This window comes from Anabrus simplex, chromosome 4 (assembly GCF_040414725.1).
Source record: "Anabrus simplex isolate iqAnaSimp1 chromosome 4, ASM4041472v1, whole genome shotgun sequence".
NCBI classification, from domain to species: Eukaryota; Metazoa; Arthropoda; class Insecta; order Orthoptera; family Tettigoniidae; genus Anabrus; species Anabrus simplex.
In genome coordinates this window covers 368,700,794-368,726,775 of record NC_090268.1, presented here as the reverse complement: position 1 = coordinate 368,726,775, position 25,982 = coordinate 368,700,794, and the positions used below count along the sequence as shown (strand labels likewise).

Genomic DNA, 25,982 nt, shown 5'->3' with positions numbered 1-25,982 from the left:
CGCTGCCGATACCCAGTTGAGGTCGCCCGGACCCCCCGAATAATCTGAGATACACCTCTCCCGGTAATATGAGAGGGGTAGTCGTGGTGATGGTCGCCGCAGATTAGAAGAATATGTACAGTCCCCAGATGAGTTGGCGGTAGGGGCACCGCACTTCAGTCTTTGCCGGGAAGATGCACTCCGGCGCGCCGTTCAGTAGGAGACCTTACTACAGCGAAGAGGGCCCTTTCTTCTCTCTTGTGTCCCTCACAAGATGTTACCGTACGGCGGCAAACGGCTGAGGGGACACTGAAACAGTAAGATCTCGGCGACAGAGAAGTGTTGTTGCAAGCTTGAGAGTACGATCTTTATTGGAGATGCAGAGGGGCGAGCGGCATGGAAAGTGCTTGTATGCCGATAGTGCGGAGATGCAAGAGACGGGGGATTGGTAATGGCACCTAAGGAATAGACAGCAGGAAAACCAAAGGGGAAGATCGTACATATAGATTATATATATATAACTAAATAATATCATTTGGGGCAGAAGGCCTCCAAAAAGTATAACCTTCAAACTCCTGCTAAAATTTAATGGCAAAAAAGGTACTTTAATCGTACAGGTTTCACTTGAGAGAGGTGGACTCTAAAGATCCTCTCTGTGGCTGGATTGCTCACTAATAATGTAACGGGAGTCAGGAAATCCAATATAATGCACGGCCCTAGAAATCTGGGGGCAAGCTTGTCCGCGGGAACAAAGCTTCTAACCATGACTTGATCTCCTACTTGATCTCCTCCGTCCACGATCATATATTTCCCTAACCTTTTCATGGGATGCTTTAAGATTGGCCTTGGCCTTCTTCCATAGATCTTTAATATATTCGGGATCTATTGTCTCTGGTAATACATCATTAACTGACCACAGGTTAGAGAGCGGCGTGTTAGAAACAAATTTAAACATCAGAGAAGCAGGTGAGAACTTGTGAGACGCATGAACCTTCGAATTTAAAGCTAAGGCCAACCAATGCAGGGACATCTCCCACCTGGAATGATCTTAATGATGAAATGCGATGAGAGCCTATCTAAGATTACGATTGACCCGCTCAGCCAGAGATGTTTGGGGATAATACGCCGAAGTAGTTACATGAGATATAGACAGATCAAAACAGAATTTATGGAAGAGGTTGGAGGTAAAGGCTTTAGCATTATCAGAAACAATATAGGGGCCGATGACCTTCGATGTTAGGCCCCTTAAAACACCAAGCATCATCAGAAACTATATATTGACAAGGACCAAAAGAAGCAAATATGGTATTTAAACAAGAAATGGTGGACTGAGCGGTAGCCAGCTTAGTCGGAAATAACCAGGAAAACCTAGTGAACCCATCTACACACACTAGAATGAATTTGTTGGCGTTACCATTTGATTGGGGGAAGGGTCCGACGTAGTCTATATAGAGGCGTTCCATGGGGCGCGACGCTTGGTGAGATGATAAAAGACATAGCTTAGTGGACAAGGTGGGTTTACTAAGCAAACAAGATTTACAAGCTTTTAGCAATTCACGAATTTCACCATCCCTACCTTTCCAAATAAACATATCTCGGATCTTTTCCCGAGTTTTGAAGATGCCTAAGTGCCCCCCTAATGGGGTCTCTTGATAATACTTGAAGATCATAGGCACAAGAACAGCTGGGACCACTACTTTCATCTTTTGGTCATTCCTCGACGGGCAACACAAAACCCCGTTCCTCAACACATAAGGAACGACAGGTCCCCCAGAAGAAAGGGTCTCAATAATAGGGGCCATCACGGGGTCTTCACGTTGATATTTTTCAATGTCCCCGAACAACATGGGGGCATCAGTTAGAATGCCATTTACACCCGAAGGTATGGGCGCCGGAAGAGAAGAACTATCTTCCTGTTCGGTGGTCTCCACGTCCTGAGAAAACATGCGGCTTAGTCCATCCGCAACAACATTTTCAGATCCTCTGATATGCTTAACATCAAACTGGAAGGCAGAAATCCTAATGGCCCAACGGGCTATACGATCAGTACGACACGGCCTAGCTAAGACCCAACTTGAGGCTTGGTTATCAGTTTCCAGGTCAAACTTGAGGTGTTCCAGATAGAGGCGGAACTTCTCTAATGCAAATAAAACAGCCAAACCTTCAAGTTCATAGATGGAATATTTGGCCTCTTGGGCCGATGATGTCCTAGACGCATAAGCTGTGGGTCGCCTTCCGAGTTCAGTTTCCTGCAGAAGTACTGCGGCCACCGCCGATGATCAGGCGTTGGTCTGAACGATGAATTTCTTCGAAGAATCAGGCATAGCAAGAACAGGGGCGTTGCAAAGAGCTAATTTCAGGTCTTCAAAAGGGGCTTGTTGAGACGGTCCCGACTCAAATTTGACTCCTTCCCTGCGGAGTAAGTTCAAGGGCGCCGCTCTGTTAGCGAAGTTAGGAATAAATTTCCTGAAGAAATTTACCATGCCGATGAACCTAGCAATACCTTTGATATCCTTAGGGGGTTTGAAATCACGGACGGCCTGTGTTCTAAAGTGATCAATAGAAACACCATCGGGTGACACAATATGCCCTAGGAATGACATGTGAGACAATAATTTACGATACCCTCATTGTTGGACATATACATTTGTATGTGGGGACTTTTATCTGCAATTCTCGGCCATTGTTTGCATTGCCGTTAAATTATGTGCCTGAAACTGTGGCGATTTAAAATGTATCTTCTTACCATTGTTACGTCGGTTGCTTCGAAATTCTGATTGGCTCAATAAGCAAACTTTGACTTGAGTGTGCGCAGTGTCGATGTTCAACTGAGCGACCCGCGGCTTGACTGGACTGAACGCCAGTCTGTTCCCGGCAGATCGCCAAGATGGACGCGTTTGGAGAAGCTGTGTACAAAATGCGATTGAAAGTTGTTGGAGTGGAGTTTGATAAACCAGGCTAATAGCCTCGTTAATTAAGGCATTGCCTTAATTATAGCGCAATAATGTTGTCTGTTTCATATTTACAGTTTTTTTTAAATATTAGTGTGACCGAACTATCTGAAGGAGGGTTCTTCATTACAAAATGGTCTAGAACGTAAGCTATTGGATTACAGTATATTAAATTGGACACCCAAAAATGTAAGTACAAGTATCTACTTAATTGTTTCGAAACTGTTCTGCTGCCGGATTATTTGGAGAAGAACGTGTGTATCAAGCTATCTGCGACAACTATTATATTAGAAGAAATGTTTTGGCAATGCTGTTAATATTACTTCGTCTCTACTCCGCTACTGTAATTGAAATTAGGCCTATAGTTTATGGACCTGGCGACCACCGTTTATTCATTAAATTAAGCTGGACTTTCTTCTTCATCGGACATTTTAATGATATAAATTGTATCTGCTAAATATTAAAATGTAACTTAACGTGATTTTGGTAATGTTCTATGTTACCGAGTTTTTGTGGTAGTTATGCGTGAAAGAATGTGCGGGGTGGTGAACAGGTCTCAAGCTACTAAAGTAAAATTAATTTAAAATTTAACAAGGTTATATTTTCTTATTTAAAACAAAGAAATAACAAGCATGGCAGGTACAAAGTAGCAAGTCCAAAGGGTAGTTACAATATTTACAAGATTTGGGCTTCGCGCCCTAACTCCACAATGCTAGGGCAATCAGCCCAGTTTTACCCCAAACACAAGTTTCAACAGAGGGGCAGAAAACCCCATTCATGCCTAGGAGCCCTTGCTCCAAATTACACAGAAAAGCCTCCACGAGGCGTACAACACTCAATTTTCAAAAGAGCCACTCGCTCTCAAATTTAAGCCTCTCCCAGGCCACACCAAACTCCACCTTCAAGTTGTCCTCAACGGACCTAAACACAGGGGTAGAATACCCAATCTACTGAGGTCTATAAAATGAAAAGAAGGTTACTTAAATGACCTCTAAGGTAACAATTTGAGAGGAGGCGAACTTGCACTCCTAATACACTTTGATTAAGACCTACTTGGCACTAGGCCGTTAATACAAGGGCTAATCCCATACTAAAGAGGTGACTTAAGAAGAGAACAATTTGTTTTACGTTAACGAAGAATAGGTTGAGAAAAATAAGTTCACCTCAAAACAATATGAGTGGGAGCTCGAGAGGGTTAGCACTCTCTATCCCAGTATGTAGCTTTAAAAGAGAATATATGAAAGAGTAGTTACATTTAGGAAAAGGTTACATGGTGGAACGCTTAGAACCCGCCCCGAGAGTTAAACTGCTGAGCTAGCCAAGAAAAAAGGTTATTAATTGGCCATTACCTTGTTGTTGACCGCTGCCGAGGAAAGAGGCGCTTCCCGCCTCCTGCTATGTACTTTATACACTGAAAGATGGAACAGAAGTGGCCCGGAGACCCTAAAATCAGCAGTTTAAATACTCTCGCGGAAGGTTCTAGGCGTTAGGAGAATGAGAACACCCTCCCACGAGGATTTTATTGGTTCATCAATAAACCCCCTACACAATACTAAGAAGAAACACATAATTGGTGGAAAATTAATTTAAGAAATTCGGGATAGGCTAGATTAAAAACAAGGGGAAAGAAGGGGTTAATATTGCCAACTTAACCAATTACTGAAAAAAATTTAGCAAAGAACAAACATTTGAAATAAAAATTTCTCCAACAAAATAGTTCTTTGACTTCGCACTAGGGTGCACTATTGTTGATCTTCAGTAGTGTCCTCTAGAAGAGAAAGTTCACACTTCTTACTTCAAGCGAAACAAAAACACATCAAAAATGACACAGTTCAAAAACTCAAAATTTTCCACGTGGTGACATCTTCTGAGAAAGTAGAGAATTAATAGCGTAGATAAAGTTCAGACTTCCTCCAGCAGAGGAGTTTCAACTGGCGCAAATTTTAAATTAGCGGCGTGGAGGTGTACCGCCCGGTACAGACCTCCCCCCCTAAAAGTACCTCCAGGGGTGACACATGAAATTTGTTTGAAACAAGGTCCAAGTTATGCTGTGGATATGAAGATTGATTGCAGAAGCATTTATAAGATTTTCTTAATTTGGTTTGATTCAGTTTCAAAATTTTGTTGGTGCAGGTGAAGTAAAGTCTTTATATTTCTAGAAGTTGAATTTCTGAAGATAAACTTTTAATACTTAGAGGTGAAGAAAAATTTTGCAATTGCCGCCAAATATTGCTGTTGAATTCCCAAGTGTAGTCATTGCTTATCGTAACTGTCCATGTAGTTGATGTTGATTAAGTTGAATGGCCAGACCGGCCGTTGCAGCTTGCTTCCAAAAGGAGGCCGCTCGGACCCCTCAAGTACCCTGAGATACCGCTCGCCCTCACTATGAGGGGAGCAGAGGTGTTGAAACACGCCGCGCCCGCGGTGAACATATACAGGCTGCGGGCAAGTAGCAGGTCGTGCGCCGCGCATCAGCCTTGGCCGGGAGGAGAGCTCCGGCTCGCCGTGCACCTGACGTCCTCGCTGGAGAAGAGGGGGCCCGTCCTCTGCCCCAGTTGCTGCACGGCGCCGCGCGGCTGCGGGGGCACTGAAACATTAAAGCTAGGCGGCAGAATTGTGTTGGACCATCATCTCTTTGAGGGCACAGGCTTGGTGAAGAGGTTGAGGGGTCAGCGGCGTGCAGGTGTCCATGGCATTTAATGTAATCAAGCCGCAGTGTGTATAGCAGGAGACGGGAGCGTGGTAATGGCCATGGTAAGGACAAAATGGCAGTATAACGGATCGGGGAAGGTTTTACAAAAAGCTTACATATAAGACAAAATATTATAGAAGGGGCAGAAAGCCTTAAAAGTGAAACTCAAAAAAAAAAAATATATAACCTTCATATTCCTTTCAAAATAATATGAAGCAAGTTAACACAGAAATTACACCGGTTTCACCTGGGACAGGTGAACTCTAAATATCCTCTCGGTGGCTGGATTACTTAACAATAAGGTAACCGGCGTAAGGAAATCCAGAATAATGCATGGCCCATGGAATCTGGGGGCAAGCTTGCCCGCGGGAACAAAGTTCTTGACCATCACCTGGTCACCTACCTTCAAAGTGGTGGGTCTCCGTCCACGATCATACCTTTCCCTAACCTTTTCATGAGATACCTTAAGATTGGCTTTAGCCTTCTTCCAAAGATCTTTAATATTATCCGGATCTATTGTCTCGGGTAGAATGTCACTCAGAGACCAGAGGTTAGAGAGCGGCGTGTTGGGAACAAATTTGAACATCAAAGAAGCTGGAGTAAATTTATGTGATTCATGAACCGCCGAATTCAAAGCAAAAGCTAACCAATGCAGGGACGTGTCCCACCTGGAATGATCTTCATGATGATAGGCAATAAGTGCGGACCTGAGATTACGATTAACCCGTTCAGCCAGAGATGGTTGAGGGTAATAAGCAGAAGTAGTTACATGAGAGATGGATAAGTCAAAACAGAATTTACGAAATAAATTAGATGTAAAAGCCTTAGCATTATCAGATACAATATATTGGCACGGACCAAAAGAAGCAAAAATAGAATTTAAGCAAGTAATGGTAGACTGAGCGGTAGCCAGCTTAGTCGGAAATAACCAAGAATATCTGGTAAAACCATCTACGCATACAAGGATGAACTTGTTAGCATTACCCTTTGACTGGGGGAAGGGTCCTACATAATCAATGTACAGGCGTTCCATGGGGCGTGACGCTGGATGCGAAGACAAAAGGCCTACCTTGGTGGACATGGTGGGTTTACTGAGCCAACAAGATTTACAAGCTTTTACAAGTTCACGGATTTCACCGTCCATACCTTTCCAGATGAACATTTCACGAATCTTTTCACGGGTTTTAAAGATTCCAAGATGCCCTCCTAATGGGGTCTCATGATAATATTTGACGATCATAGGCACGAGAACAGTTGGAACGACAACCTTCATCATCTTGTCATGCATCGATGGGCAACATAAAACACCATTCCTCAGAACATAAGGGACAACATGTTCCCCAGAAGAAAGGGTTTCCATTATCAGAGCCAGCGTCGGATCTTCACGTTGGTATTTCTCAATATCCCTAAAAAGCATGGGAGCATCAGTTAAGATGGTATTAACATCAGATAGTGTGGACTCGGAAGGTGATGAACTGTCAACCGGTTCATGGATCTCAACGTCGTTTGAAAACATACGGCTGAGTCCATCAGCGACAATATTTTCGGTACCTCTGATATGTCTAACATCAAACTGAAAGGCAGAAATACGAATGGCCCAGCGGGCTATACGACCAGTACGACGCGGCCTACCTAAGACCCAGCTTAAGGCTTGATTATCTGTCTCCAGGTTGAATTTAACATGTTCCAGATAGAGACGGAACTTCTCTAAGGCGAATAAGACTGCCAAACCTTCGAGCTCATAGATGGAATACTTGGCTTCTTGAGCCGACAAAGTCCTAGATGCATAGGCGATGGGTCGCCTCCCTAGTTTAGTCTCTTGAAGAAGGACTGCCGCTACTGCTGACGACGACGCGTCGGTTTGGACGATGAATTTCTTCGAGAAATCAGGCATAGCAAGTACAGGGGCATTACAAAGAGCTAATTTAAGGTCTTCAAAAGCGGCTTGTTGAGAAGGTCCCCACTCGAATTTGATGCCTTTCCTACGAAGAAGGTTTAAGGGCGCCGCTCTATTAGCGAAGTTAGGAATAAACTTCCTGAAGAAATTCACCATACCAATGAACCTGGCGATACCTTTAATGTCCTTGGGAGGTTTAAAATCACGGATGGCCTGTGTTCTAGAATGATCGACGGCTACACCATCAGATGACACAATATGCCCTAGGAAAGACATAGAGGGCTTAGCAAAGGCGACCTTGGACAACTTAACAGTTAACCCAGCCTTGCGAAGGCGATCGAGAACTTCTCGCAGATGATCTAGATGCTCTTCAAAAGTCTCTGAAAATACGACTACATCATCCAAGTAGTGATATAAGTACTCAAATTTGATATCGGAGAAGACCCGATCTAGTAGCCTAGTGAGTACAGCTGCTCCCGTGGGGAGCCCGAAAGGCACGCGGTTGTATTCGTATAAGTTCCAGTCCGTGGCAAACGCTGTAAGATGTTTAGACTCTTCGGCAAGGGGAATTTGATTATAGGCCTGATTCAAGTCCAAGATAGTAAAGAACTTGGCCTTACGAAACCATGAAAAACAAGAATGAAGGTCAGGAAGGGGCACAGATTGCAACACCACCTTCCGATTGAGAGCCCTATAATCAATGACAGGCCTGAAACCTCCTTGGGGTTTCGGAACTAGAAAAATAGGCGAAGAATACGCCGACTTAGAGGGCCTAATAATACCATCCTTCAACATCTGATCGATAATTTCTTTCAGAGCCTTCATTTTAGGTGGAGATAGCCTATACGGTGGAAAACGGACAGGAATCGAATCCGTGACCTCAATTTTGTATTCGATCAGGTCAGTAACACCAAGAGTATCAGAAAACACCTCTGGAAACGACTGACACAGCTTACGAATACTATCAGCCTGCTCCTCAGGTAGATGTCTAAGGTCTAACAACATCTCATCCTGGGTAGGCGAAATAGAAGAACATGATGCAGAATTACACTTTAATAGAGGGATATTATAATTAGAGGCAAATTTGAAAGTGCAAGACCTACTCTGAAGATCGAGCACAAGACCAGTGTGAGAAATAAAGTCCGCTCCCAATATAATGGGGCAAGACAAGAGCTTGGCCACAAACAATTTAACTTTCCATGTGAATTTAAAAAAATACGAATTTTGACCAATAAGGAACCTAGAATTTCTAATGGGGATGAATTAGCCGAAACATATTGAACAGGAGATGAGACATAGTCAGGTAGTTTACAAACAGATTTCAATTTAGAATACCATTCAGCCGAAATAATCGAACAAACACTGCCTGAATCTAAGAGAGCTGTTATAGGCTCGTTATTTAACTCAATCTTAAGAAAAGGAACAGGTGCGCGGAAATCCGCCGCAATCCTAAGACACTCTTTGGGACCTTCAAAAGATAAATTTGAAAATTGCTCGTTCCCTGAATTTACAACCTGTTTACCAGGGGCTGAGTCTCGGGAAGATGGATTAGTCGACTCAGCCGAAGCCACTAGTCACTTTTTATTATTGGCATAGGTAGAATTTGCACCAGAAGTTGAGCAGGAGGGGGTGCTAATCGAGTTTGGGCAATTCTTGGCGATATGTGAGAAAGCCCCACATTTAAAACAGCCTTGTGCTGAACCAGCTCCATTATTTGCCCTACTAGTTTTGACCAATGGACATTTATTGCGAAGATGGTCAGGCGACCCGCAAGCATAACATTTACGGGGTGTGACTGGTCGGCGAGGTGGAGGCCGAGTATTACTAAACGAAGGAGGGGGTTCTTTTGCCACACGCAAAGAGTCAGCGTACCTCACTCCTTCCGCTGAGACGGCCAACGCTTCAAGTTCAGAGAAAGTTTGCGGGCACGCCGCGAAACACAAATATGACCTATAAGATGGTGAAATGCCTTCTACAATAGCCTGTACAATCTGATCTTCAGGAAAATGAAGGGCAAACACCCTAGTATAAAACTTAATGTCTTGTATGAAATCAGCCAAGTTCTCATCCAATCGCTGTACACGATAATAGTACTTCTGAATCAGAGAAGACCTCGCGCGGGCGGGAATAAAATTTGCAAGCAAGTGTGCATGAAAATCTTCAATCGATGACTGTTCGGCTATGGCTCTTACTATTTTGTCAGAAAGAATACCAATTGCATAACGATAGATGATTTGCAAAATTTGACATGGAGAAAGAGAAAACACAAGGGCATGATCCTGAAATTCAACCAGAAATCTTAAAAATGAAATTACTTCACTGGTGGTATTAACCGAAAACTTAGAAATACCTCTGAGCAACATTGCCAATGGATGAGGCAAGCTGCTAAACCCGGGTGACATAGTAGGTAAAGATTTCAATGGCAAGGTAGTTAATTCAGAACGGATGTTACTCAACGATGCACGGCGTTCAGACTCGTCCATTGGGGCAGAAGTTGTTTGAGCAGCAACGGTTATCCTATTGACTTCTCCCTTATGAGGCTCTTCCTCGCTACCTACATTCACCGTGACGGGTTGATCAGTTTTGGGAGGAACCTCCCCAGTTAACAATTGAGTGACCTTGCTAGATAATTCAGACATATTTTCAAGCAGCGTACTAGCTTCTTTCTTCTGAACGTCATTCAACTTCAGAGACAACAGATCATTAACTCTATTTGAAAAGTGATATAGCCTAGCTTGCACACGCTTAATTTGATTAGGAGAAGGATCATTTTCATCAAAAAACTAACTACAGAAGCTAACCCAGTAATATTCTCCGTGATCGTGGAAAGAGAGTCGTCAATTTCTTTCTCTCCCAAATTGGGGATGGAAATGGGCAAATCTAGGGACTCTCTAAGCTTGTTTGTGTCTACTGCAACCGTGCCTCCAGATTGTACATTTCTAATAGTCAATTCATAGATCAACTCCTCCTTGCGCAAATAGTTAAGATGGAGAACATCGCGAGGGCCGGGCATGGTGACAGAACAATTTTGAAAAACTCAAAAATTCCAGCAACTGGGAAAATAGTTAGAGTTCGGAACAAAACAATGTTTAGCCGTCAAAAGGGGCTAAATTGAGACCCATTCAACCACGCTCTGCTACCACTTGTTACCGAGTTTTTGTGGTAGTTATGCGTGAAAGAAGGTGCGGGGTGGTGAACAGGTCTCAAGCTACTAAAGTAAAATTAATTTAAAATTTAACAAGGTTATATTTTCTTATTTAAAACAAAGAAATAACAAGCATGGCAGGTACAAAGTAGCAAGTCCAAAGGGTAGTTACAATATTTACAAGATTTGGGCTTCGCGCCCTAACTCCACAATGCTAGGGCAATCAGCCCAGTTTTACCCCAAACACAAGTTTCAACAGAGGGGCAGAAAACCCCATTCATGCCTAGGAGCCCTTGCTCCAAATTACACAGAAAAGCCTCCACGAGGCGTACAACACTCAATTTTCAAAAGAGCCACTCGCTCTCAAATTTAAGCCTCTCCCAGGCCACACCAAACTCCACCTTCAAGTTGTCCTCAACGGACCTAAACACAGGGGTAGAATACCCAATCTACTGAGGTCTATAAAATGAAAAGAAGGTTACTTAAATGACCTCTAAGGTAACAATTTGAGAGGAGGCGAACTTGCACTCCTAATACACTTTGATTAAGACCTACTTGGCACTAGGCCGTTAATACAAGGGCTAATCCCATACTAAAGAGGTGACTTAAGAAGAGAACAATTTGTTTTACGTTAACGAAGAATAGGTTGAGAAAAATAAGTTCACCTCAAAACAATATGAGTGGGAGTTCGAGAGGGTTAGCACTCTCTATCCCAGTATGTAGCTTTAAAAGAGAATATATGAAAGAGTAGTTACATTTAGGAAAAGGTTACATGGTGGAACGCTTAGAACCCGCCCCGAGAGTTAAACTGCTGAGCTAGCCAAGAAAAAAGGTTATTAATTGGCCATTACCTTGTTGTTGACCGCTGCCGAGGAAAGAGGCGCTTCCCGCCTCCTGCTATGTACTTTATACACTGAAAGATGGAACAGAAGTGGCCCGGAGACCCTAAAATCAGCAGTTTAAATACTCTCGCGGAAGGTTCTAGGCGTTAGGGGAATGAGAACACCCTCCCACGAGGATTTTATTGGTTCATCAATAAACCCCCTACACAATACTAAGAAGAAACACATAATTGGTGGAAAATTAATTTAAGAAATTCGGGATAGGCTAGATTAAAAACAAGGGGAAAGAAGGGGTTAATATTGCCAACTTAACCAATTACTGAAAAAAAATTAGCAAAGAACAAACATTTGAAATAAAAATTTCTCCAACAAAATAGTTCTTTGACTTCGCACTAGGGTGCACTATTGTTGATCTTCAGTAGTGTCCTCTAGAAGAGAAAGTTCACACTTCTTACTTCAAGCGAAACAAAAACACATCAAAAATGACACAGTTCAAAAACTCAAAATTTTCCACGTGGTGACATCTTCTGAGAAAGTAGAGAATTAATAGCGTAGATAAAGTTCAGACTTCCTCCAGCAGAGGAGTTTCAACTGGCGCAAATTTTAAATTAGCGGCGTGGAGGTGTACCGCCCGGTACATTCTAAATCCAAATTATTCTTATGGAGTAATTCTGGAACATGGTATATGCGCGGGTGAGAGACCTATTATTCCATTACTTTAATTTAACTGAGATTATCGTTGTGCTGCCTTTTTCTGTTTCTTAAAGTTATTATTATTATTAATTTTGTTGGTGGAATACCTTTTACATTTCTTGGTTCATATTTGTGGCATCCGATGGACTGTTGACAACGTTTTGAAAGACGTTATGTACTAGTATTGTTTTCGTAATGGCTCATTGTTTAATTACTTAAAGGGATGGTTTATTTCCGGTCTTATTCGGCCATTACCGTTTTCCAAGGCCTCCTAAAATTAAAATTGTGTAACCGGCATTTAAATCCTTTAATAATATTTTGGTTGGAAGAAATGTTAAATTTAAAAGGCTATACATAATTATTGTAATATTCTGGTTATAATTAACTGGAATTTGTTCCCTATTTCTTGATGATACTTTTGCCCTCCTCAGATTATTCGCGTCCGTTTTTCTTTCCTTCTTCTTTCATTATTGCGTGCCATGTTTTTATCTTATCTCCGGTACGCTAATTTTGTGTGGGCTTTGCCTATTGTCTCTTTAGTGGGATGTTGGCTTCGCTTTTGGGAAGCTGTATGCTTCGTGTGTACCATTGTTTTGTTTTCTGTGAAATTTTATGTGTTTCCCTTCGTAATTTGTAGTTTATTTGAGACATATTTTTATTCGGGTTCGTGCGATTTTCTCTTGTGTCCTTTCAATTATTTACGTGTGGAATTTTTTTTTTTGCGTCTGCTATCGTTGCCTTAAATATTGAGTGTGTTTCCGTGTTTCGGGGTGATTGAAATCCTTGTGTACTGGTTCCGGAAGCAAATTCCAGTTTATTGTGATTAATTGTAGTATACTTACTCACCAAGAAAAGCTGGCCAGTTATGTAATTAATATTTAATGCACGGATCCGTTTTAACATTTGTCATTCATTTATTCTAAGGCAAACTGTAGCTTGTAATCTGAGTGTGTTTTCACGATTTTATTTATCCTAAAAATAGACATTTGTCTCCTAATTTAATGAGTTGAATTATTACAATTTTTATCTTTCTTCTATTTACTTATTTATTACTACATAAAAATTATTTTACGTTGTTATCCGAGTGCGCACTCATAGTAATTTTTGCTTTAAAAATTTATTTTTACCTATAATTGAAAGTCATTATTTACAAATTTATTATTTGTTCTACAGTTTTCATTCCTAAATTCTGTTTATATTTTTCCTAATTTTAAGTAAAGTTAAAGTTATTTAAACATTAATCTTGCTTTCATTTAGCAATCTTGACCTGGCAACCCCTCAAGTAGTTAGCTCGATCCAGTCCTTTCCCTTATGTTCTGTGCCCTTCACGCTGGTTTGGTTAATACTGCTCCTGCTCGATGGTAAGTATTTTGCTTCTTGTGCACATTTGGTTATATTTATGGGGTTTTGTTATCATTCCTGTTTTTATCTTTGTCGGGTTGCAACATGGAAGGCTTACCAAAGGCTACCTTGGATAACTTGACAGTCAACCCAGGTTTACGAAGGCGATTAAGTACTTCCTTTAGATGATCTAGGTGTTTTTCAAAGGTCTCAGAAAATACGACATCATCAAGATAATGGTACAAGTATTCAAAACTGATGTCGGAGAAGACCCTATCTAGCAGTCTAGTGAGCACGGCTGCCCCAATGAGGAGCCCGAAAGGCACGCGGTTGTACTCATACAAGTTCCAATCCGTGGCAAAAGCTGTTAGATGTTCCGATTCTTCAGCTAGAGGGATCTGGTTGTACGCCTGATTAAGGTCTAAGATGGTGAAGAACTTAGCTTTCCGAAATCATGAAAAACAAGAGTGAAGGTCGAGATGAGGCACAGATTGTAACATCACCTTCCGATTTAAAGCCCTATAATCAATCACAGGCCTGAAGCCACCTTGGGTTTTCGGCACCAGAAAAATGGGCGGTGAATACGCCGACTTAGGGGGTCGAATAATACCATCCTTTAAAATCTGGTCGATGATCTCTTTAAGAGCCTTCATTTTAGATGGAGATAACCTACAAGGTGGAAACCTAACTGAGATCGAATCCGTAACCTCAATCTTGTATTCAATAAGGTCAGTAACACCAAGAGTATCAGAAAATACATCCGTAAACGACTGACAGAACTTACGAATACTATCAGCCTACTCCTCAGGTAGATGTCTAAGGTCTAACAACATCTCATCCTGGGTAGGCGAAACAGATGAACATGACACAGAATTACATTTAAGTAAAGGAATTTTACAATTATTAGCAAATGTGAAGGTACACGACTTGCTCTGAATGTCGAGCACTAGACCAGTAGAAGACATGAAATCCGCTCCCAATATCACCGGGCACAACAAGTGCTTAGCCACAAAAAGTTTTACTTTCCAGGTAAATTTATAAATCCCAATTTTTGCAAAGATGAAACCTAAAATTTATAATGGAGAGGAGTTAGCCGAAACGCATTGGACAGGAGGTGAAAAATAGTCAGGAAACTTACAAATGCTCTTTAATTTAGAATACCATTCAGCCGAAATAATAGAACAAACACTCCCAGAGTCTAATAAAGCGGTAACGGGTTCATTGTTCAACTCAATTTTAAGAAAAGGTACAAGTGCGGGGGTCTCCACCGCAATCCTGAGGCATTCTTTTAGGCATTCAAATGATGGGTTAGAAGAACCCTTATCCTTACCCGAGCTTCCGCTGGGTTTAACAGGGACTGAGCCTGGAAAAGATGAACACGCCGACTCAGCCTATGCCATTAGTCACTTTCGATTATTAGTGTTCGCGGAGGTTGCACCAAAAGTTGAACAGGAGGGGGTGATATTGGCGTAAGGGCAATTCTTGGCGATATAAGTAAACGAGCCACATTTAAAACATCCTTGTGATGACCCTGCTCCATTCCTTGTGCCACTCGATTTTATCACTGGGCACTTATTACGCATATGACCCGTAGACCCACAAGCATAGCATTTGCGGATGGTGAAAGTTCGGCGAGGTTGAGGCCGAAAATTACTAAAAGATGTAGGGGGTTCCTTAGCGACTCGTAAGGTGTCGGCATACCTAACCCCTTCGGCTGAGACCGCCATAGCCTCTAATTCTGCCAAGGTTTGGGGACGAGACTCAAAACACAAACAGGATCTATAAGGTGGAGAGATACCTTCAACAATAGTTTTCACTATCTGGTCTTTGGAAAAATTCAGGGCGAACACTCTGTTATAAAATTTGATATCTTGGATGTAATCAGCCAGATTTTCGTCCAGACGTTGTACCCTAGAATAGAACTTCTGTATTGGAGAGGACATTGCCCTAGCCCGAATGAAATTTGCCAAAAGGTGAGCATGGAAGTTTTCTACAGATGATCTATCCGCTATAGCCTTAACTATCTTGTCCGACATGACGCCTACGGAATATGGGTACATAATTTGAAGAATTTGAGAGTGAGAAAAGGAAAATACTAGGGCATGATCCTGAAATTCAACTAAAAATCTTACAAACGAAATAACATCATTAGTGGAATTTACTGAAAATTTTGAAATTCCCCTAAGCAACATAGCAAGAGGATGGGGCAGACTACTAAAACAAGGTGACAAAATTGGTGACGGCCTAGATGGTTGAGAAGCTTCCGATACAGCATTATTCAGAAAGAAAGGTGGAATTTGTTTGAGATGACCAGACTATGTTTCCAATGGGGCTGATATTTGTTGAGTTGCCACAGATTTTCTACTTTCTCCACCCTTGGAAGAACCTTCCTCAGCAGGCAAGTTGATTAAAGGGGCTTGATCGGATTTGGGAGTAGCTGCCACAGACAATAATTGATTGACTCTATTAGATATTTTTGAAAGGTGATCAACAAGGTCACTAGCTTCCTTAGCATGGTCTTCTTTTAACTTGAGAGACAATAAGTCCTTAACCCTATTATAAAAATGGAACAATCTAGCTTGTACTCTTTTAAGTTGGTTAGCAGAAGGATCACTCACTTCAAAAAACCTCACTACCGATGCTAGTTCAGTGGTGTTATCAGTGATAGTGGAGAGAGCCTCATCAATTTCCTTCTCTCCCAAAGTTGGGATACTAATAGGTAATTCTAGGGATTCGTTAAGTTTGGTTGTATCTGCCGCAACCGTGCCTCCAGATAGAACAATCCTAATAAGTAATTCATAAATCAATTCCTCCTTGCGCAAGTAGCCGAGATAGAGGACTTCGCGAGGGCCAGACATGATGAAAGAAAATTTAGAAATCTAGAAAAAAATTCCAGGGACCAAGAAAATACTTAGAGTTCGGTGCGGATTCCATGTTTAGTCGTCAAAAGGGCTTAAATTGAAACCCATTCAACCACGCTTTGCTACCACTTGTTCCGCGAATACCCGTGGAACGCAGAGGTGATGAAAGAAGGTGCGGGTTTGAATGGGTCTAACTACAGTCTCAAAATTAATTTAAAACTTTAACAAAGGTTATATTTCTTTAGAATTTCAAAAATCAACAAATAACAACATAACAGGTACAATTAGCGATTTTGAAACAAGTCAAGGAAACTACAATATTAGTGAATTCAACAGGTCCTGGGCTTCAAGCCCCTCGCTTTACAATTCTTGAACCCCAGCTCAAATTTACAAAAGAGCACAAATTATTCAAGGGCAGAAATCCCCTAATTCAAGAGCCCTTGCTCCCCAAAATACAATACCTAGCCTTTCAGAGGCACTCGTTACAATTACAAAATTTGAAAAAGAGCCTACAGGCTCTCAGTTTCTTACTGCCTACTCAAGGCAACATTACATCAATCTCTGGTCTCTCAAACCACCATTTACAAATAGAACTTACAGGGGTATTTAATACCCAACCTACGGGGCCTTCATGGAAAAGACAGGTTAAATAACTGGCCCAACCACAAGGTGAATGGAAACACACAGCGTTCCAATATAATGAACACTTAAAAACCTAAAGGGCTCTAGGCCGATGAAACAGGAGCTATTCCCAAACTACTGAGGCGACTCGTATAGGAATTGCTTTAACACCTTACAGAAGAAAAGTTACAAAATGTAGTCACCTCAAACCAAGATGAAGGGGAGCTCGAGAGGGTACATCACTCTCTATCCCCGGTTTACAGTTAAAGATTTTATGAAGGTTTTTATATTAGCCGGAAGAAAGTTACATTTCAGAAAAGCTTGTTACATAACTAAAGAGTCGGACCTTTCCCTCGGGTTAAACTGTGGAGGTAGCAAGAAAGAAAGAAGTTATGTTTCCATTACCTTGTAGATGTTCTGTTGACCGATGAAAGAGGCCGCCCGCCTCCTGCTTTGACATACACTCAGTAAGATGACTATCAATTGGCCAAGACACGAGAAAATCCGCAGTTTATAAACCCTCATGGAAGGTTCGAGATCATTCAAGACTAAACTAGCCACACCTGTGATAGGTTGAAAATTAAATACAGAAATTAGGGATTGGCTAGATTCAAAACTGGCGGAAAGAAAAAGGAAATATTGCCAATCCAAAAATAAATGAACATCAATCAGTTACAAAAACCTAGAAATACAAAACTTCTTTAAATTAAACTTCTTACAACTCGCACCAGGGTGCATGATCATAGGTTTTAGTGGTGTCGTCTGTGGAAAAATGTCCAAACTTCTTGATGAATGTCGAACAAAACAAGTAGAAATTCACTCAGGTTAGGAAACTGCACAATAATAAAATTACTCAATATATCTGTGGTGACATCTTCTGAGTAAAGTTCTAAGTTAGTGTAGTTTCAGTTTCACTATTTTACCAATAGAGGAGTTCATTTAGGCGCTGAATTTGAATGCGCGGCTTTGGGGTGTACCTCCTGGTACAATAAGAAGAAGAAGAAGAAGAGAAGAATTTCCGATGAAAATGGACAGCGTTTGTTTCGTATGAGAAATTGCGTGTTTGTTAATTTGGTGGAGTATTGAGTTGTATGTGATGTGTGAGTAGTAGTATTAGGAACAAAACAAACAGACAGTCCTCTTGGCGAGAGAATTAAGCACTTGAGATTAAAATTTCTCGGTCCAGCCGAGAATCAAACGCGGGACACCGAAGTCCAACACACTAACATCTCAGCCATGGTGGCAGTGCTGGGTCCTTTTTGGGTTGGGGCCGATGACCTTAGATGTTAGGCCCCTTTAAACAACAAGCATCATCATCGTCGCCTCTTTGGATTCGTTTTCTGGAAGTACATTCGGAATTTCAAATAATCTTAATCGTGAATTTCGTCTCACCGAACCGTGAATAAGCATTTATCTGGGGTATCTTACTAGACGGGAACATTTTAATTGTATTATTTTACTGGGATTGTTATGTGGAGAGAATACGGCATGGGAAGAAAGGAGCAGAAACTAATTCATGCCTTGTCGCTGCAGCCAAAGAATACTGTCTTGAGCTATTCGTTTTAGCTCTGCATAAAATTCTCAGGTCATTCCGGTAGCCATGTTTTTAAAATAGGACTCTCTTGATCGTCTTCTTCTTCGCCTCTTTCCAACAAATCCCCATTCAAATATGTTGCAAAAGAAGCCACTGTGTCTGAAAAGGTACCCTGTAGTTTTTGCCTTCCGTGGTTCGATCTCATGGACTGGATTATTCTTTCACCAATTTCGAATTTTTAACCAATTTTCTTCCACCTTGTTTAGGTCACTCATTCCCACATCCACGTCGCTGCTTCCAACCTTTGCCTTCCCATTTTCCCAGTGTTAACTCTTACATCCATAATATATAAACTCCAAACAAAGTTCTTCGCAGATAGTATGCACTCACTGGTTAGCAAACGACTTTCATCTGGGAGGCTTTCTTAGCCCTATGTATCCTATTCTTCACGTCATGGATATTTCTGTTACCCTAGTGACGATGCTTCCGAGACAACAAAACTACTTTTAAAAAAAAATTCGATCGTTATTTCAGTCCGAGATTTTTGAATGACTTTACTTACAACCATGGTCTACGTTTGTTAAATGTTAATTTGAGGTTTCACACGATTTAAGTCAATACTGTTGGCACCCGGTCCATTCCCTTGGTACTGTTAGCAACTGTTGCAAATGCATCCACATAACTTTCACAAGGAACTAATTTCCAAAATAATACATTAATAAGGAACGTCTAAGCGAAACTTAATGCACCCCACAATATGTTACGTAGGTGTAGGCCTGAAGTGAACAGCCTATTCTAGTCCATTCCATAAATGGGCATAAGAATTTGATCTATAAATTACACAGACCAGTGTAGTAAAAGAAAATTAACAAATTCCTGATATTGGTCATAATTAATCGGTAGGATGCCAGGCACATATCCCTTCTGAAAATAATTATGCGGGCAATAATCAGTCATTCCATGACATACTCAACTCATCAATATGATATTCTCCTAATAGTTTTACTATAACACATTATACTTGCCACCAAATATGAGGAGTCTATGGATCTACGTTGCTTTTCCCAAATTCTACGGCTTTTTTTTCAACGAAATGAACCGGCAACGTGAATTTGTCACAGAATATTCTTTCAGTCCCCAGTGATCCTGTGCTGGAGTCTCTGAGCCCATTGGAATTTGTACAGTCACAGCTAGAAGTGACTAGTAGTCGTGTCAAATAGTATTGATGATGATGATGATGATGATGATGATGATGATGATGATTGTTGTTTAAAGGGGCCTGACATCTATGTCATTGGCCCCTCAAATTGTATTTACTGTGCGCCAAGATTGAATTCTAAAGTGATATATGAAACTGGTTTGTCAAATTACTTGGACAATTCCGGATATATTTTGAAGATGAGCGGAAACACCATGTTTAAAAAATGCGTATATAATGGGCTCGTGGGGTAACCTGATTAGACAAAATCTGGAATGATGTTATCTGCCAGTCTCTGAGGCTAACTCCCATTGGGAAAAGGCTTAAATAAAAGCGAATGAAGTGGTATGGGCATCTTCAAAGACGACCTGAAGCGAGTCAACCAGCTAGAGAGAGGTTGAAGGAAATCCAGCGATAGGACGACCTAAAATTAGAGGGGAAAATCATGTTACAAAAGACCTGAAAAAACATGATATATCCAAGGATACACAAACAGTATTGGAAGAGAGTGACGAGGAAAGTCGACTCCAGATGACTGGGATAATGGCTAGGAAGAAGAGAAGAAGAGGAAGAAGACGACTTCGCTCTGTTCAAAAGTGTTTTCTTCCAAAAGAATATAAATGACTCCATTATTGCACCATTCTGGATGCACTCTTGTAACAGTAGATTGTAGAAGGGTCCGAAGAATAGTATTTCTAGAGATATTTAATTCAACTTTTATTCTAAAATTGTGTCACCGCACGCCCGGATAAATACTTCTTTTTCATCATTCCTGGTATTCACACACACTTGAAAAGTTACTCTGTGGCATGTATTATGACAAAGGCCAATTCCAGGGATTTCAGTTCTGAATTAAAAGGTTGAACAGTTTTCACTCAGCCCCATGTGACCTTTAGAGGAGCTGTATGATGTGAGAGTCAGCAGCCTGGCTATGTTGACGTCCTACTGTAGTAAATAGTGACTCCCGTGGTAGTTCGCCAGGTGGCCAATGGACTGCGATCACTGAACGGCTTTCGATGCCTGATAACTGCACACGGATCGAGATGTCGGGTATACAGCCAAGTACTCAGACGTGTAGGATATGGGATCGTGACAAGATTATAGACGTATATGGTGGACACGATCACGAACGTCTGAGTTTGACCACTAATTGCTTGTCTTCATTGACAATGCAGAAATTTTCAACTCATTTCATTATCGTGTACGGTGGGTCGTACAGTCCTGCAGTCGCGAGTCCTTGTCTATGGTTCCTTTCAGTGTATGTGCGATGAAGTCACAGCCTTCTAGAATGTCTAAGCAACCTGAAAGGATTTCTGTAAACAATGGCGCCTTATATACTTCTGGATTCGCTTACTTCTGGAGGACCTAACTACTAATAAATGAAATGCAAATGTAATTTACTTAAAATATGGTACATTATTGCGCTGTTCTTGCGTCCAGGGCGGGTCGCGAAGAAATCCAGACTAGCTTATTGCCGATTAATTTCCAATTTCCATTTCGTTCTGAAGTCGTGGATTCGCAGAGATTATTAGACAGTTGTATTCGACGCCTGATTTCTTTCCAATAAAGTCTATGGACGTCTCCACCGCGCCTATCAATCAGTCTCACGTAGTATAATTCGCAATACTGAACCTACGTTAGAGTATATTAGTATCTGCTTATGAAAATGAAAATGAAAACCTACAACCTGTTTTCCAGTCATTGACCGGGTCAGGGATGGAATGAATGAAGCAGATTTAGGATATTAGTACGATGGGGTTGCCACTCCCAAAGTGATTTATTAATGACTGATAGATGCTATGAAATGAGAATGGAGAGTGTTGCTGGAATGAAAGATGACAGGGAAAACCGGTGTACCCGGACAAAAACCTGTCCCGCCTCCGCTTTGTCCAGCACAAATCTCACATGGAACGACCGGGATTTGAACCACGGTATCCAGCGGTGAGAGGCCGATGCGCTGCCGTCTGAGCCACGGAGGCTCAGTATCTGCTTATATTAGTATAAAATGTCAATAACTTTTGATTAATCTCGTTTATTACAATAGAAAATCTGGTAAAGAAGAGAAAATGATATTTGAAAAGAAAATATCTATCTTCAGTTAAAATTATTAATTGTGTTGAATCGATTTGTCAAGGATCTTCGATTGTTAAAAAAATATTTACAATTATGCACATTGAAAAGTAGAAAATAAGTCAGAAATTATTTTGTGAATTCTGTTCCTATAAATTGAAATCACATCACTTTTATTTACTCGTGTCAGAAGCATACTTAATCATACAGTTAAAATAAAGTGATAATTAGACTATTTACAAAACTTACAAAAATGGACAAAGAAAGGAACATTGACCAAATTTACTATACATCTAGATGGTGTTTTTCCAAATCTGAGCCACACCTATGGCATTGTCATCAGCAAGCATTAAATCTTGCTCTGAACATGAAAATGGGCAGAGAGGACATTTATACATGTGGATTACTGTTTGTTCTTCACCGCAGTCGCACTTGCTGTCCTCTGATGTGAAGCCCCATAACTTAAGTGAGGACTTAGCCCTGCCGACACCAGTTCTTAATCGGTTAAGGGACCTCCAAACACTCCAGTCATTGTAACCAGCCGGAATATGTTCACGCGGCTCCATCCATTCTTGCTGCTTAGATTTCCGCAAGGAAAGTCTTGCCTTATCTGGTGGTCCTTCCGAGGGCTTTGATGTCTGGAGGAAACTTTTCCTGGATTTCAGCCTAGACTGAGATTGATGATGACCAAACAGCGGGGGAGCTTCAACGTTCTCAACCTTCAGTCGTTCTTGATCAGCAGCGATTTCTCGACGAATACTTGGAGGTGCAATGCCAGCAAGACAGTGTAGCTTCTCAACAGGGGTAGGTTTCAGGCATCCTGTGATTAATCTACAAGCTTCATTCAGGACAGGGTCGACAGTTTTGGCGTGGGATGATCTATACCACACAGGGGATGCGTATTCTGCAGCAGAGTAACACAGAGCCAATGCAGTGGTTCTAAGAACTTGTGCCTTTGCACCCCAGTTTTTACCTCTCAGCTTCCTCAGGATGTTGTTTCTGGCACTGACTTGTTGTAAAATTTACAGATCTATCTGGAAAACTTGCTAAGCATCAATCCTTTGCCTTGAATTAAATATACTAATCTTCAATATTTATGTCCTCACATTTCCATAATATCAATTATATTGAGGATATCAATCACATCAGTAATATCTACTTGCTTTTACGTCGCACTGACACAGATAGGTCTTATGGCGATGATGGGACAGGGAAGGGCTGGTAGTGGGAAGGAAGCGGCCGTGGCCTTAATTAAGGTACAGCCCCAGAATTTGCCTGGTATGAAAATGGGAAACCACGGAAAACCATCTTCAGGGTTGCCGACAGTGGGGTTCGAACCTACTATCTCCCGAATACTGGATACTGGCCACACTTAAGCGACTTCAGCTATCGAGCTCGGTATAATATCAGTAATATCGGTGATATAAAGTACTATCAAGTAACATCAAGCATTCGAATCTCGAGGAATATTGAGGATAAGGATCATTTATCATTCTGTAACAGCTTTTTATGGAAACGTTAGGAAAAAGATAAGCGATAAGTCATTTATTACATGTGAACTCTTCAAAATTATCATCTATCATCATCACCAATAGCTCATGTAGATATCATCCCTCTCATAAATTCTATAAGTTAGGTCAACTGTATAAATGTGTCACATGAAACATGTCAACAGGTCATTAATAAATTACAACACCTGACTCATCGCTATTTATGAAAATAGGTATTGTATATCAATTAAGCCGTTGCAAATTTTTGATGCTGGTCCATTAATAACCGGTGTAATCGTTGCAGGCATGCAAACGAGCATGTATTGTGTCGTACAGCTGCTGGATGTCAGCTTGTGAGGTTGCACTTGGTCGGTCAATACAGGGACGGTTAATGCCAGTTGTGGATGCCGCTCGCTAGAGTTGTCGTCCAATGTGTGCTCGATTGGGGACAGATCGAGGGATCGAGCAGGCCAAGTTAACATGTCGACATTCTGTAAAGCACGTTGGGTTACAACAGCGGCATGGGGACGTGCATTATCCTGTTGCAAATCAGCCCCCCGCCGCGGGAAATGCTGTTCATCAATGGCAGTATAATAGGTCGAATCACCAGAAGGACGTGCACATCTGCTGTCAGGGTGCGTGGGATAACCACGAGAGTGCTCCTACTGTCATAGGAAATTGCACCCCACGGTGTAGGTCCAGTGTGTCGGCGCCGCAGAGAGGTGGAATGCAAGCACTCACCTGGCCTCTTTCTAACCTACACACGACCATCACTGGCACCAAAGCAGAACTGGCTTTCATCGGAAAAGGTGGTGCTGGTGGTGGTGATCATCGTTTTAAGAGAAAGTACAACTAGACAACCATCCTCTATATAACAGTAATCTGAGGGGAAAAATTGAAGGGATCCGACACTTAGAAAAATGAAGATATCGGTCAAAGGAAGATAAGGGCTACGAAGGGCGTGAAAATGAAAGACTCCCCAGGCCTCGAGAACCTAATACTGTCGGGATCGGAAAAGAACAAGAGTTGACGAAGAGAGGTCAAATAGCATACATGAAAGTAAGGAGCCTGGCACAAGTAAGTGGAAGCAATACCAGGACTCAGCTGAGGGCCCCGTAGTCGCCAACCAACGCTCCAAAGTTCAGAGCCCCTGCGGCTCCTTTTAGTCGCCTCTTACGACAGGCAGGGGATACCGTGGGTGTTATTCTACCGTCCCCACCCACAGGGGGGTTTTATCGGAAAACACAACGTACCTCCACACCATCCTCCAATGACCTCTCGCTTGATATCACTGAAGTCGCAGACGGCGCCACAGGGCGTCTGGCTCGAAGCTGTCCTTCAATTAACCGATTTCGAACAGTTCGTTGCGTCACTGTGGTGCCAACTGTCGCTCGAATTGCTGCTGCAGACGCAGCGATACGCCTAATGCGGCCGTCCTCCGTCTCTTTGGTGCCATGGGAACGTCCGCAGCCTGCTCTTCTTGCGAGCCGTACCTTCTCGTGACCACTGCAGCCAGCGCGCATGCACAGTGGAGAAATTCCTGCCAGTCGTTCTGCAATACGCGGAAGGAAAATCCACCTTCACGTAGCCCTATTATACGGCCTCGTTCAACCGCAGTGAGCTGCTGTTACTGACTTCTGCGTCATCGTAAAGGCATTCCTGACCCACTCACAGACACGCCCGCTCTCGCACAGTACAGCCCGTATTTAAAGAAAACCTGATGTGCAACGTCATGTGGCCGCTACTAGCGTCACGCTAATGCGATTTGCGGGAAATTTGAATCAACATCATCTTATGCCTACGAACGTTCATTAATCTAGCACAATCCCTTCTTGGTGTATGGATTTTTTCCGCCAGTGTATTTCAAATTATTTTATAAATTACAGAACTGGCTTCACTAACGAGAGATAGCCCAGTTCCTTCGCAGTGATACTACTGTCCTCTAGCATCCATACTTTACTGTAATATTTCAAATGTATAACTTATATTTCTTGTGTTCCAGTTGCGCCCGAGGTGACTATGTGAAGCTGTTTCTTCACCTGGAGCGCCCCGAGGTGAACGAGTACACGCCGTGGGCTGGTCTCCTGTGTGGTGGGTACACAGACATCCCCCACGTGTTGTACAGTTCAGGTCGCGGATTGGTTCTTGAATTCCACTCAGACCATCGGCCCGCCAACAGCTCAGGTTTCCTGGGGCACTTCCGTTTTATTGACAGACGTAAGTAGGGTATTCTGATATTTATATTAATTGGATAAAAATTAGGGCTCACTCACGATGGAAATTATACGTGAATATAACACAAACACAGAGGCATGCATTCGGTTTTTAAAAAGCGTCAGTCAGCAAGATCAAGTAAGTTATATTACATATAAACATTGCAGCTCGAAAGATCCAAATTTCTATGGAAAACGTAACAAGCAGACAATTAGAACTCAGTACGACTCAACTGTTAAATTGTATTCGATTAGAAATTGATTACGATATATGTAAGAGAAAATCAACCATACAAAGATTCAGTAATGAAAGAAAAAAAAGGAAAAAATGGACTTCGTTTTCTTAAGAAATTAAACCTATGCATGTTGTTTAGTTGGTGCTTTTGTACTGTAAGTGTAAGCCTAAAGTATGTCGTTTGGCACTTTTAAATTGTTTTAATAATAATTTTATTGTG

At 41.8% G+C, this 25,982-nt stretch overlaps 1 protein-coding gene across 1 annotated transcript in view; it reads left to right on the top strand.

Moving 5' to 3' along the window:
• Positions 1-25,982, top strand: part of LOC136872280 (suppressor of lurcher protein 1-like) — a 339,284-nt gene that overhangs the window by 133,707 nt on the left and 179,595 nt on the right. Inside the window, exon 3 of the mRNA XM_068227413.1 lies at positions 25,317-25,531. Within this exon, the coding sequence (XP_068083514.1) occupies positions 25,317-25,531 (215 nt within the window). The remainder of the gene's footprint in view (positions 1-25,316; positions 25,532-25,982) is intronic.